The 14741-nt window shown below is 38.7% G+C and overlaps 1 protein-coding gene across 6 annotated transcripts in view; it reads left to right on the top strand.

The window, feature by feature from the left end:
- KIF6 (kinesin family member 6) overlaps positions 1–14741 on the top strand; it is a 518420-nt gene that overhangs the window by 173227 nt on the left and 330452 nt on the right. For 5 of the 6 annotated variants that reach the window (XM_059177857.1, XM_059177858.1, XM_059177859.1 and 2 more), the window contains one exon: positions 2076–2185. The exons of the other annotated variant lie outside the window; for it this stretch is intronic. In XM_059177857.1, coding sequence (XP_059033840.1) covers positions 2076–2185 — 110 coding nt within the window. The remainder of the gene's footprint in view (positions 1–2075; positions 2186–14741) is intronic. 6 annotated transcript variants of the gene reach the window in all.

The following is a 14741-nucleotide window of genomic DNA, read 5'->3' as shown; positions in this document are numbered from 1 at the left end:
AATAATAGCAGTAGCAAAGATTTATTAGGGATTATTACAGGGCCACATGTTCTTGGTGGGATTTTAAGTTCAGAACCCCATTTCCCTGTCACAACAGTTATGCAAGATGAGGGTTATTCTCCCCAATTCCACAATTAAACAGCTGCAAATAATGCACGATCACTCAGTTATAAATGCCAGATTTGGTGTTCAGACCCAGCTTTTTCTGATGCTAAGATGAGCGCTGAACTGTCTGCTAAAATCTCAAACTATTATAGATGGGATATTTTAGATATGGTCAGATAGGTTTTAGAAATATATTGCTTTTGAACAGGATCTCAGGAAGTTGGTAAATGATCCCCGTGGCCTTTAACATGCTCTGAGAATCTTCTAGAGAGGGACAGCATATATATTGATCATGGAACACTTTTTCCACAAATTCCTTCATGGGACATTTTGGGGAAAACTATTAGACTAAAGGCCATGCAGAATCTGCCTAGTATTTATGGTCTCTGATACCTGTGCTAAGCCAAGTTATAACCCACAGAATGATGTTGAAATGTGCCTTTACTACACTAATCTGATCGACAGGCCATGTGTTAGGATAAGCAGCCAGAGTCGCCCACATCAGGAAGATTTCCAGCATTTTCTTGGGAGAAATTTGCTTAGTGTAGACTCAGTCCATTCTGTCACCTTCCCAAACCACAAGAACATGGAATTTCAGCAGTAGCTTGAGTATTTCATAGTCATGTGCTGCTTAAGACTTGTCTTAATTTTTCAGGTGTTGTTTTGTTTTTATGAAATCTTGGTGTTTTTCTTTGGGTAGTTTGAGCCATGTTAGGACCAAAGAATCATACTAATTTTAACTGAAGAACACATGGGGATTCGTTATTCAGTTGCCTTACTAATGGTTATAGAAACTGAAGCCTGACATCACAGGTGCTCATAGCAAGTAGGCCTAGGATTCCAGCTTTGGATTTGTAGGCCCCTGCTCTTCCCCCATTTCTGTGACTTGGTCCTCTCTCTCTTTGAATAGTATCTGTCAAATGGATTGCCTTGGATATGGGTGAGAATCAATGGGAAAGTCATCCTGAGCAAATTCTCTGGCAATCTGCTGACCTTCTTGCCATAAGACACAAATATCTTGTCCTCTTATGAGAAGTAGGGCTCTATTTGCCAAAATGGAAGAATTTGTATTTTGGGGAAAGCAAGAAAAAGTGCTAGAAAGTGATACTTGGTCTTGAAAACTGAGCCAGGAATTTTCTTGAGACCTGAAAAAATTCCATTTTATTCCATCTCAGAGAGAACAGGTACTTTTTGTCTGCTGGCAGAACTGAGACAGCAGTTTTTACCTAATGACACTGATGCCTGTGTCATTGCACTTCCCCAGCAATGACCCACAGAAAATATCCTCAAACCAATAGCTCAGTATCCCTGACCTGCCACGTAGCTAGAAAAATTAACCCAACAGTAAGATATAGGCATTGAACTGTGAATGTCCACTCTCACTGTTACCTGATTGATCTAAAGTATTTCTGTCCCCTGGGATTCATTTTCCATTCTCTTCTATTGTCTGTTATCTCTTTGTCTCATCAGAAATTTTGAATATTGGAAATTTTTTTTAAAAAATAATTATGATTAAAGATGGAAACTCTTATGCTACTGAGGTTTTTAAACTGAAGTCATGATTCTGTTTTCTTTTATGAATAGGCTATTCACAGGATGTAAGTTTATTTTTTCATAGTAACCTTTTTTGGGGGGTCTGGAAAGTAAAAAATGATGTGTTATACAGTTCTGCAACCAAGTTGGCTCATTTTAAGTGTATATTGACTCTTCATGTATAACGTGGAACCAATAAAAAAACAACATACTAAAGTTGCTTGTAATCATGGGTGTTGGCCATTTAAAAAAAATGCTTCATGCATATGGTAACTGGCAACTTGAAAGTGTCACGAACTGAAAATGGAAACCATACAAAGTGAAGAGAGTAAAGGAGAGAAAGCTGTGAGGAACTGGAGTGATAAATGTGTTCATCCTCCTCCCAGCTGAGTCGCTATTTATAGCCATTAAACAGTGTCTTCCCCTTTTCCAATCAGGACAGCAGCACAATACATACAACGCACATTTCCTATTTGGAAATCTACAATGAATGTGGTTATGATCTATTGGATCCAAGACACGAAGCCTCCAGTTTGGAAGATTTGCCGTGAGTAGCAGAACAACAAAGAAGGGGGGGAAATCACTTTCAGATGTTCTCTTCAATTGTTTCCTTTGAAACTCTGTATGTTTCTGGTCTCAATCATAATTAACAAATACTGGATAACAGAATCTTTTTGTAATATAATGGATATTTTTTCAGTTATGACAAACAGTATTGATGGGAGTTAAAATTGCTTGAAACCCATTTCTTGGGAAAATCTCCTTTGGAGGCGGTACAAGAGAATACGCTGAATGTTCTCAGAGTGGGTGCTGAGAGGACTGGTGCCATATGCCAGTATTGCTTTACTCTTGTCAGATCAAACCCTTTACTCATCTAATTGTGGGCTCTGAAGAGGGGATTCAAATTAGGGCTCAGGCAGCAATAAGAGAATCTGAAAGAGAGAAAATAAAAACTTTGTTTTCCTCATTGCTTCTCTACTGTTATTAAGACTGACATTGACAATCATTTGGTCAGATTGGCACTGATTACATCATGACTGAAATATAAATAGTCTTAAGAGCTTACCTACTAACTGAGTCAGTTACTCTGCCAACGTTTGTGTAACAATATTCGCTGTTTGTTTGAATAGCTGTCTAACTTAGGTATTAATGGTAATACTTCATATCCTTTTGTCCAGACATCTTCATATATCAGAAGCTGGTAACCAAGAAAATGTACTTTCTAAATAAATAAATAAATAAATAGAATGTACTTTCATTTTCTTATTAAATATTCTAAAACAACTTAAAAACATATATTAATCCTTTACTACAGAGACCAACAATTAGTTGCTTGCTTTAATTGGCAAAGGAAATAAGAGAAAATACTAAAGAAAATAAGTTACATTCTTTACATCACCTTTATATGTATTCTTCCTTTTAATGTTGACGACAGTCTTTACATAGCATCTCTGTTATGCCAGCTATATTCATTAGAGGGAGTTAGAAAAGGGGATTATTATTGGTACTCTAAATATTTATGTTAATTAAATAATATAAGAAGAGAGAGGAAAAATCTGACTCCATGGAAGAAATCAGTCTTAAGGAAGCTATTGAAATTAAGTTTGAGGAAAGGTAAGAAGTCCCTCATAGGAAGGTTAGAAACAACAACATTAAAAACATGAAGGTAGAACTAGAGGGTATTATGCTGAGCGAAATAAGTCAGTCAGAGAAAGACAATTATGTGATTTCACTCTTTTTTTTTTTAATTTTAATATAATTTTTTATTTTTTATAAACATATATTTTTATCCCCAGGGGTACAGGTCTGTGAATCACCAGGTTTACACACTCCACAGCACTCACCAAAACACATACCCTCCCCAATGTCCATAATACCACCCCGTTCTCCCAAAACCCCTCCCCCCAACAACCCTCAGTTTGTTTTGTGAGATTAAGAGTCACTTATGGTTTGTCTCCCTCCCAATCCCATCTTCTTTCATTTATTCTTCTCGTACCCACTTAAGCCCCCATGTTGCATCACCACTTCCTCATATCAGGGAGATCATATGATAGGTGTCTTTCTCCGCCTGACTTATTTCGCTAAGCATGATACGCTCTAGTTCCATCCATGTTGTCGCAAATGGCAAGATTTCATTTCTTTTGATGGCTGCATAGAATTCCATTGTGTATATATACCACATCTTCTTGATCCATTCATCTGTTGATGGACATCTAGGTTCTTTCCATAGTTTGGCTATTGTGGACATTGCTGCTATAAACATTCGAGTACACGTGCCCCTTTGGATCACTACGTTTGTATCTTTAGGGTAAATGCCCAATAGTGCAATTGCTGGGTCATAGGGCAGTTCTATTTTCAACATTTTGAGGAACCTCCATGCTGTTTTCCAGAGAGGTTGCACCAGCTTGCATTCCCACCAACAGTGTAGGAGGGTTCCCCTTTCTCTGCATCCTCGCCAGCATCTGTCATTTCCTGACTTGTTGATTTTAGCCATTCTGACTGGTGTGAGGTGATATCGCATTGTGGTTTTGATTTGTATTTCCCTGATGCCGAGTGATATGGAGCACTTTTTCATGTGTCTGTTGGCCATCTGGATGTCTTCTTTGCAGAAATGTCTGCTAATGTCCTCTGCCCATTTCTTGATTGGATTATTTGTTCTTTGGGTGTTGAGTTTGCTAAGTTCTTTATAGATTCTGGACACTAGTCCTTTATCTGATATGTCGTTTGCAAATATCTTCTCCCATTCTGTCAGTTGTCTTCTGATTTTGTGAACTGTTTCCTTTGCTGTGCAAAAGCTTTTGATCTTGATGAAATCCCAATAGTTCATTTTTGCCCTTGCTTCCCTTGCCTTTGGCGTTGTTCCTAGGAAGATGTTGCTGCGGCTGAGGTCAAAGAGGTTGCTGCCTGTGTTCTCCTCAAGGATTTTGATGGATTCCTTTCTCACATTGAGGTCCTTCATCCATTTTGAGTCTATTTTTGTGTGTGGTGTGAGGAAATGGTCCAATTTCATTTTTCTGCATGTGGCTGTCCAATTTTCCCAGCACCATTTATTGAAGAGGCTGTCTTTTTTCCATTGGACATTCTTTCCTGCTTTGTCGAAGATTAGTTGACCATAGAGTTGAGAGTCTATTTCTGGGCTCTCTATTCTGATCCATTGATCTATGGGTCTGTTTTTGTGCCAGTACCATGCTGTCTTGATGATGACAGCTTTGTAATAGAGCTTGAAGTCCGGGATTGTGATGCCACCTACGTTGGCTTTCTTTTTCAATATCCCTTTAGCTATTCGAGGTCTTTTCTGGTTCCATATAAATTTTAGAATTATTTGTTCCATTTCTTTGAAAAAGATGGATGGTACTTTGATAGGAATTGCATTAAATGTGTAGATTGCTTTAGGTAGCATAGACATTTTCACAAGATTTATTCTTCCAATCCAGGAGCATGGAACATTTTTCCATTTCTTTGTGTCTTCCTCAATTTCTTTCATGAGTACTTTATAGTTTTCTGAGTATAGATTCTGTGTCTCTTTGGTTAGGTTTATTCATAGGTATCTTATGGTTTTGGGTGCAATTGTAAATGGGATTGACTCCTTAATTTCCCTTTCTTCTGTCTTGCTGTTGGTGTAGAGAAATGCAACTGATTTCTGTGCATTGATTTTATATCCTGACACTTTACTGAATTCCTGTATAAGTTCTAGCAGTTTTGGAGTGGAGTCTTTTGGGTTTTCCACATATAGTATCATATCATCTGCGAAGAGTGATAATTTGACTTCTTCTTTGCCGATTTGGATGCCTTTAATTTCCTTTTGTTGTCTGATTGCTGAGGCTAGGACCTCTAGTACTATGTTGAATAGCAGTGGTGATAATGGACATCCCTGCTGTGTTCCTGACCTTAGTGGAAAAGCTTTCAGTTTTTCTCCATGGAGAATGATATTTGCGGTGGGTTTTTCATAGATGGCTTTGATGATATTGAGGTATGTGCCCTCTATCCCTACACTTTGAAGAGTTTATATCAGGAAGGGATGCTGTACTTTGTCAAATGCTTTTTCAGCATCTATTGAGAGTATCATATGGTTCTTGTTCTTACTTTTATTGATGTGTTGTATCACATTGACTGATTTGCGGATGTTGAACCAACCTTGCAGCCCTGGAATAAATCCCACTTGGTCGTGGTGAATAATCTTTTTAATGTACTGTTGAATCCTATTGGCTAGTATTTTGTTGAGTATTTTCGCATCTGTGTTCATCAAGGATATTGGTCTATAGCTCACTTTTTTGGTGGGATCCTTGTCTGGTTTTGGGATCAAGGTGATGCTGGCCTCATAAAATGAGTTTGGAAGTTTTCCTTCCATTTCTATTTTTTGGAACAGTTTCAGGAGAATAGGAATTAGTTCTTCTTTAAATGTTTGGTAGAATTCCCCCGGGAAGCTGTCTGGCCCTGGGCTTTTGTTTGTTTGGAGATTTTTAATGACTGTTTCAATCTCCTTACTGGTTATGGGTCTGTTGAGGCTTTCTATTTCTTCCTGGTTCAGTTGTGGTAGTTTATATGTTTCTAGGAATGCATCCATTTCTTCCAGATTGTCAAATTTATTGCCGTAGAGTTGCTCATAGTATGTTCTTATAATAGTTTGTATTTCTTTGGTGTTAGTTGTGATCTCTCCTCTTTCATTCATGATTTTATTTATTTGGGCCCTTTCTCTTTTCTTTTTGATAAGTCGGGCCAGGGGTTTATCAATTTTATTAATTCTTTCAAAGAACCAGCTCCTAGTTTCGTTGATTTGTTCTATTGTTTTTTTTTGGTTTCTATTTCATTGATTTCTGCTCTGATCTTTATGATTTCTCTTCTCCTGCTGGGCTTAGGGTTTCTTTCTTGTTCTTTCTCCAGCTCCTTTAGGTGTAGGGTTAGATTGTGTACCTGAGACCTTTCTTGTTTCTTGAGAAAGGCTTGTACCGCTATATATTTTCCTCTCAGGACTGCCTTTGTTGTGTCCCACAGGTTTTGAACCGTTGTATTTTCATTATCATTTGTTTCCATGATTTTTTTCAATTCTTCTTTAATTTCCCGGTTGACCCATTCATTCTTTAGAAGGATACTGTTTAGTCTCCATGTATTTGGGTTCTTTCCAAACTTCCTTTTGTGGTTGAGTTCTAGCTTTAGAGCATTGTGGTCTGAAAATATGCAGGGAATGATCCCAATCTTTTGATACCGGTTGAGTCCTGATTTAGGACCCAGGATGTGATCTATTCTGGAGAATGTTCCATGTGCACTAGAAAAGAATGTGTTTTCTGTTGCTTTGGGATGAAATGTTCTGAATATATCTGTAATGTCCATCTGGTCCAGTGTGTCGTTTAAGGCCTTTATTTCCTTGCTGATCTTTTGCTTGGATGATCTGTCCATTTCAGAGAGGGGAGTGTTAAAGTCCCCTACTATTATTGTATTATTGTTGATGTGTTTCTTTGATTTTGTTATTAATTGGTTTATATAGTTGGCTGCTCCCACGTTGGGGGCATAGATATTTAAAATTGTTAAATCTTCTCGTTGGACAGACCCTTTGACTATGATATAATGTCCTTCCTCATCTCTTATTATAGTCTTTGGCTTAAAATCTAATTGATCTGATATAAGGATTGCCACTCCTGCTTTCTTCTGATGTCCATTAGCATGGTAAATTCTTTTCCACCCCCTCACTTTAAATCTGGAGGTGTCTTCAGGCTTAAAATGAGTTTCTTGGAGGCAACATATGGATGGGTTTTGTTTTTTTATCCATTCTGATACCCTGTGTCTTTTGACAGGGGCATTTAGCCCATTCACATTCACATTCATATCTCTCACTATTGAGAGATATGAATTTAGTGCCATTGTTTTGCCTGTAAGGTGACTGTTACTGTATATGGTCTCTGTTCCTTTCTGATCTACCACTTGTAGGCTCTCTCTTTGCTTAGAGGACCCCTTTCAAGATTTCCTGTAGAGCTGGTTTGGTGTTTGCAAATTCTTTCAGTTGTTCTTTGTCCTGAAAGCTTTTAATCTCTCCTTCTATTTTCAATGATAGCCTAGCTGGATATAGTATTCTGGGCTGCATGTTTTTCTCATTTAGTGCTCTGAAAATATCATGCCAGCTCTTTCTGGCCTGCCAGGTCTCTGTGGATAAGTCAGCTGCCAATCTAATATTTTTACCATTGTATGTTACAGACCTCTTTTCCCGGGCTGCTTTCAGGATTTTCTCTTTGTCACTGAGACTTGTAAATTTTACTATTAGGTGACAGGGTGTGGGCCTATTCTTATTGATTTTGAGGGGTGTTCTCTGAACCTCCTGAATTTTGATGCTCGTTCCCTTTGCCATATTGGGGAAATTCTCCCCAATAATTCTCTCCAGTATACCTTCTGCTCCCCTCTCTCTTTCTTCTTCTTCTGGAATCCCAATTATTCTAATGTTGTTTCATCTTATGGTGTCACTTATCTCTCGAATTCTCCCCTCATGGTCCAGTATCTGTTTGTCCCTCTTTTGCTCAGCTTCTTTATTCTCTGTCATTTGGTCTTCTATATCACTAATTCTTTCTTCTGCCTCATTTATCCTAGCAGTGAGAGCCTCCATTTTTGATTGCACCTCATTAATAGCTTTATTGATTTCAACTTGGTTAGATTTTAGTTCTTTTATTTCTCCAGAAAGGGCTTTTATATCTCTCGAGAGGGTTTCTCTAATATCTTCCATGCCTTTTTCGAGCCCGGCTAGAACCTTGAGAATTGTCATTCTGAAGTCTAGATCTGACATATTACCGATGTCTGTATTGATTAGGTCCCTAGCCTTCGGTACTGCCTCTTGTTCTTTTTTTTGCGTTGAATTTTTACGTCTTGTCATGAAAAAGAAAAAAATTAAATTAACCGCAAGACTAAAAAAATCACAGGGCAAAAGCCATGAGTTCCGTGCTTTGCTTTCTCCTCCGCTAGAATTCTGCTGTTCTCCTTGGTATTGAAACCGCACTCTTTGGTAGGTGAACTTGGTCTCGGCTGGATTTCTTGTTGATCTTCTGGGGGAGGGGCCTGTTGTAGTGATTCTCAAGTGTCTTTGCCCCAGGCGGAATTGCACCGCCCTTACCCGGGGCCGGGGTGAGTAATCCGCTCGGGTTTGCTTTCAGGAGCTTTTGTTCCCTGAGCGCTTTCCGTAGAGTTCCGGAGGATGGGAATACAAATGGCGGCCTCCTGGTCTCCGGCCCGGAGGAGCCGAGAGCCCAGGGCCGCACTCCTCAGTGTGCGCTCAGAGAACTGCGCCCAGTTACTCCCGTCTGCCTGACCTCCGGCCGCGCTCCGAGCTCACCGAACCTGCGACCGGTTCAAGGTAACACCGAGCTGCGAGCTTACTGTCGGCTCTGTCTCTGTAGTCGGCTTTCCTGTTCCAATACCCGCAAGCTCTGTGACACTCAGACACCCCCGATCCTTCTATGACCCTGCGGGACCTGAGGCCACGCTGACCCCGTGTGGGCTTTGCCCCGGGTAGCCTCTGGAGCGATGTCCCTCAGCGGAACAGACTTTTAAAAGTCCTGATTTTGTGCGCGGTTGCTCCGCCGCTTGCCGGGAACCGGCCCCTCCCCCCGGGGTCTATCTTCCCGTCGCTTTGGATTCACTTCTCCGCCGGTCCTACCTTTCATAAAGTGGTTGTTTTCTGTTTCCAGAATTGCTGTTCTTCTTCTCTTCAATCTGCCGATGGATTTTGAGGTGTTTGCAATCTTTAGATAAGCTATCTAGCTGATCTCTGGCTAGCTGAAGTAGTCTCAGCTTGCTACTTCTCCGCCATCTTGACTCCTCCTCCATGTGATTTCACTCTTATGTGGAATTTAAGAAACAAAAGAGGATCATAGGGTAGTGGAGGGAAAAATAAAAGAAGATGAAATCAGAGAGGGAGACAAACCATAAGAAACTCAACTCTAGGAAACAAACAGGGTTGCTGGAGAGGAGGTGGGTAGAGGGACAGGGCAGCTGGGTGATGAGCATTAAGGAGAATATGCGATGTAATGAGCACTGGGTGTTACACGCAACTGATAAATCACTGAACTCTACCTCTGAAACTAATAATACATTATATGCTAACTAATTGATTTTAAATTTAAAAAAAAAAAACAACCATGAAGATGTGGTCAGAGAAGCCATGTGGTGAGGAGTCATGTGAAGTAAAATCAGAAAGGCCAACAGGCCTTTTTTTGAGCAACTACTTTTGAGGGACTTGAAAGACAGGCTTTTGCTGTGAGTTTGATCTTTATTCTAATAGGCTTTTAAATTAGTTTTCTAGCCTCCAGTCTAACCAGGACCTCTAGGCTATATCTTGCTTAAAATTACTTTTAGCAAGTCACATCTACACTGAAGAAGCTTGAAGCCTCTTAGCCATAACTCAGAAATGGTTTGGCTCTGATAAACATGAAGGAGGAGAGAGAAATGTAAGAGATATGCATAAAAAAAATAAATAGATGACAGGATACCTAGGTGGCTTAGTTGGTTAAGCATCTGCCTTCAGCTTAGGTCATGATCCCAGGGTCCTAGGATCAAGTTTCCCATTGGACTCCTTGCTCAGGGAGCCTGCTTCTCCCTCTGCCTGCTGCTTCTGCTGCTTGTGCTCTCTCTCCCTCTCTCTTGACAAATAAATAAAATCTTTAAAATAAATAAATAAATTGATGATAGAGAGCTAGGTAGATACATAGATAGAAATAAAATACATTGATTATGCTCACCTTGGATTTGAAAAGAAGGTGAATTATAGCAAGTTCATTCCCTGCATTTTACTGATTGAGTAGAGTAAACCCAGAGAGGTATGACTTGCCCAGAGTTTCAAACTGATCTGTTAATGGTACAGCAGGAATTGAAAACCACATAGTCCCACTTCCATTCCCAAGTAGCAAAAATAGCTTCAAGATTTTACTGTAGAGCCCAGAGAATTAAGGAAGCATTGACTTAAAAGATGATCTGCTAGAAACCTTGATTGGGTGGTGGTAATGAGTTTCACATACATACATAACTTTGGTGTCTCAGAGTACCCCACTTGATGTTTAGAATAAGTTCCTCACAGGTAGGAAGCATGCCTTACTTGAGTTGGTAGTCTCTCTACTGCGTTCAACCAGAATAAGTTCTTAATATTTTATTTATTTTTTTAAAGATTCCATTTATTTATTTAACAGAGAGAGACATAGTGAGAGAGGGAATACAAGCAGGGGGAAGGGAGAGTGCAAAGCAGGCTTATTGTTGAGCAGGGAGCCTGACATGGAGCTTGATCCCAGGACCCTGAGACCAAGACCTGAGCTGAAGGCAGACACTTAAAGACTGAGCCACCCAGGCACCCCAGTTCTTAATGTTTTAAAAAATTATCTGTAAAATTGGAGCTGTGACATAGACTTTTTGAAGATGAGCATGAAAGGGGAAACAGCGTAAGTTCTATAAATCAGAGTCTAATAGAGACATAACGAGACACAGCCTGACTATGAGAAGCAGGAGTGAGAAGAGTCATTGAATTTAAGAGAGGCAGTGTAATAGAGTCAAGAATATTTGATTACAAGTCAGGAAATTTGGGTTCTAGTCCCAACCCTGCAATCTTAGATGCATTTATTTCACTTTTCTAGGTTTATCGATAGAATGTGGCCATTGAGTTATATAATATTTAACAACTTTCCAATTTCCAATATCTAGAGTTCAAAGATTGGTAACCTCACTTACTTGGTTACTCTTTTCCCACAAAAAGATTAAGAAGTATTTATATTTTTCTCCTAGAAAGAGCCTTCAGCCTCTTGAGAGCAAAGACAATGCTTTAATTCACTGTATGTGTCTGTGTTTCCTGACATGCCTGACAGTAATGGTTCTCAATGTAGATCAGATTGTCTCTGTAGATGTCACTAGCTTTCTATCTTAAACTACTGCTCCTTCCTTGGTAGCCTTGTCCTCCTGTTGGAGAATGAGTTTACCGATTCAAGTCAGAAGTAACCTCAGTTACAAAACAGATATTTTCAGTGAACTATCACCCTCTCCCACAGGCATACAAAAGTGGACAGAAAGATGTTCTTATCTTGTGTTTTGGGATATAATTACATGACAACAGTCCTCATTAAAATAAAAATGAGAAGATTCTCATTATGAAAGAAGATTCCCATATCCCAGGAGTATAGCCTATTTACTTCAAATATATTCAGTACTATAAAATTCCAAAACAACTTGAGAATTGCAATCTTATGGTGTGGGGATTATAAGATTTGGCTGGTATTGAGTCTGCTGGCTTTCTGGGGATTTTAGGTTTGTGTTTTACTAAGATTATCAAGTAATTCTTCATAATGGAAGGTGACTTTTGCTATACCTGGGTTGCATTAAGAGTATGTTCAGTTATTCTGGTTTCACACACTCTTGAACTGGGACGAGCTCTAACTCTGCAATACTATCCTTCTGGTTGACTGCTTTCATTGTCACAAGCTGGAATGTCCCAAACACTTTGAATACAATCCCCCAAAAATAGTAGGTAAAATGTCTGTTGACTTTGGTTCTCTCCTGCAGCCATCCATTTGAGGGACAATGATAATATACACATTTGATCATTTCCACATTCTTATACTTGGCATAGCCATGTGCAATCAAATCCAAGATCACTTTGATGTTGCGTAGTAATAGCCATCAGTAGCACGTTTCTTACCCCTGAGCAGGAACACCACTTCCCCCAGTTCACCTGCTGGATGCTCTTCTCATGAGCACTCTGCTTTTCTCCTTCTTGTTCTTTTACATCCTAATTTGAGCTCCAACTCCCTGCTGTTACTGAAGCATTTACCTATAGACTGCCTGCAGACTTTGTATATATGATGTCAGGGTGCCAAAATAAAGTCAATTGCTTTTTGAAAATACTGCTCTAGTCATTTAGCAAGGAGTTTTTAGATACAACACCAAAAGCATGATCTGTGAAAGAAAAATAAAATAGATGACTTGCGTTTCATTAAAATTAAAAATGTCTGTTCTCTGAAAGACACTGTTAAGAAAAGATAAGCCAGAGACAGAGAAAATATTCCCAGACACATGTCTGATAAAGGACTTTTATATAAAATATGCAAAGAACTCTTCAAACTTAACAATAAGAAAACTAACAATCCAATGAAGAAATGAGAAAAAGATCTGAACAGACACCTCACCAAAGAAGACATACAGATAAGCATGTGAAGAGATGCTCAACATCATCTGTCTTTGGGAATCACTAATTAAAACTATTATGCACCTACCAGAATGGCAAAAATCTAAAAAAAAAAAAAAAAAAAAACTAGCAATACCAAATGCTGGAAAGAATGTAGAGCTACTAGAACTCTCACTCATGCAGTATAGTACAGGTACTTTGGAAGTCAATTTCCAGTTTCTTAAAAAATAAAATAGTTCTTAGGATATGACCCAGCAGTTATGATCCTGGGTATTTAACCAAATGAAATGAAAACTTATATCAGCACAGAAAGCTGCCCATGAGTGGATATAGCAGCCTTATTCATAATTGCCAAGAACTGGAAGCAACCAACATGTCCCACTGTGGGATATTCATGCAGTGGAATATTATTTGGCAATAAAAAGCAGTGATCTATCAAGCCACAAAAAGATATCAAAAGTCTACCTGCTGCATGATGCCAACTATAAGACATTGTGAAAAAGGCAAAAATATAGATACAGTAAAAAAATCACTGGTTGCTAGTAGCTGGGGAGAGGGCAGGTAGAGGGATGAGTAAGTGAAGCACAGGGGGCTTTGGGGCAGACAAGCTAGCATATACGGTAGTATGATGGCGGTTGCATGATATGCATTTGTCCAAGGTCACAGAATGTACACCACCAAGAGAGCCCTAATGGAAACCATAGACCTTTCATTAATAAAATAACAACAGCAAAAAGGAATGAACTCTTGATCCATTTAACAGTGTGGGGGACTCTCCAGGGAACTGTGCTGAGCGAAAAAGCCAATCCCAAAAAGTCATATGCTGTGTGATTTTATTTATGGAGTATTTTTTAAATGGCAAAATTATAGAAGTAGATAGCAGCTGAATGGTTGACAGAAGTTAGAGAGGGAGGTGGGAATGGTTATACAAGGCCAGTGAGAGATGCTTGTGGTAACAGACTATTCTGTATCTAAACTATGGCTGTGGATACACAAAACTACTCATGTGATTAAATTCCATAGAACTACACACACACACACACACACACACACACACAAGTACTGGTGAAACTGGGACATCTGAATAAGATCAGTGGATTGTATCAATGCCAATGTCCTGGTTGTGATATTTTAATATAATTTTACAAGATGTTAACATTGGGAAAAATTGGGTAATGGGTGCATTATTTCTTACAGATGCATGCAAATCTACAAGGATCACAAAATACAAAGTTTAATTTTAAAAAGTGTCTATATATTTATGTAGAGACATATGTGTATTTAATGTGTTCTGTATTTAGTAATTTAAATGAAAATAAAACATCTATTTTTGAAAGTCCTTATGTCATATGCTATAAATGGAATATAGTTAGAATCTAAGTATGTCTTATGAAGTAAAATAGTATAACTACTGGTCTTAACCATAAGGAAAATAGTCACCTTACTTTAGTGTAATTTTAGTATTCCTAAATAAGGATACATAATAGATTTAAGGTTTCAAAGACAGTCATGGTTATTACTGTTAGAAAAAAGTCCATAAGCCCCAGAATCCAGTATTGAAATCTTGGCTGTATTGTAAAATAATTTGTCATCAAAGAAAAAAAAGTTGATGAATGTTAAGTTTAATTCATCACAATTCTAATACCTACCGGATATGAAACACTGTTGAATGTTGCATGAGTTACAGAAAAGATTAATGCACAGTGTCTGTTCTTATGGCTTATAGTCTGGTCATGTAGAATCATTCATTTTTTCAACATTTATTGAGATCCAGCTTGATTCCACACTTAGTGCTAGGCACGGAGACATAGTCTCTTCTTTCCTGGTGCTCACAGCAGAGTAGGTACACCTTGTACAAAATAGCATAAAGTGGAATATGAAAACCATCATAAGAGAGGCACAAAGAATGACTTGGGCTTAAAGGAGAAAGAATTTCATTAGGTCAAGTGATCAGAAAGAGATTCAC

This window comes from Mustela lutreola, chromosome 6 (assembly GCF_030435805.1).
Source record: "Mustela lutreola isolate mMusLut2 chromosome 6, mMusLut2.pri, whole genome shotgun sequence".
NCBI lineage: Eukaryota > Metazoa > Chordata > Mammalia > Carnivora > Mustelidae > Mustela > Mustela lutreola.
Note: the sequence above shows the minus strand (reverse complement) of the source record. Positions and strands in the feature narration are given on the sequence as shown.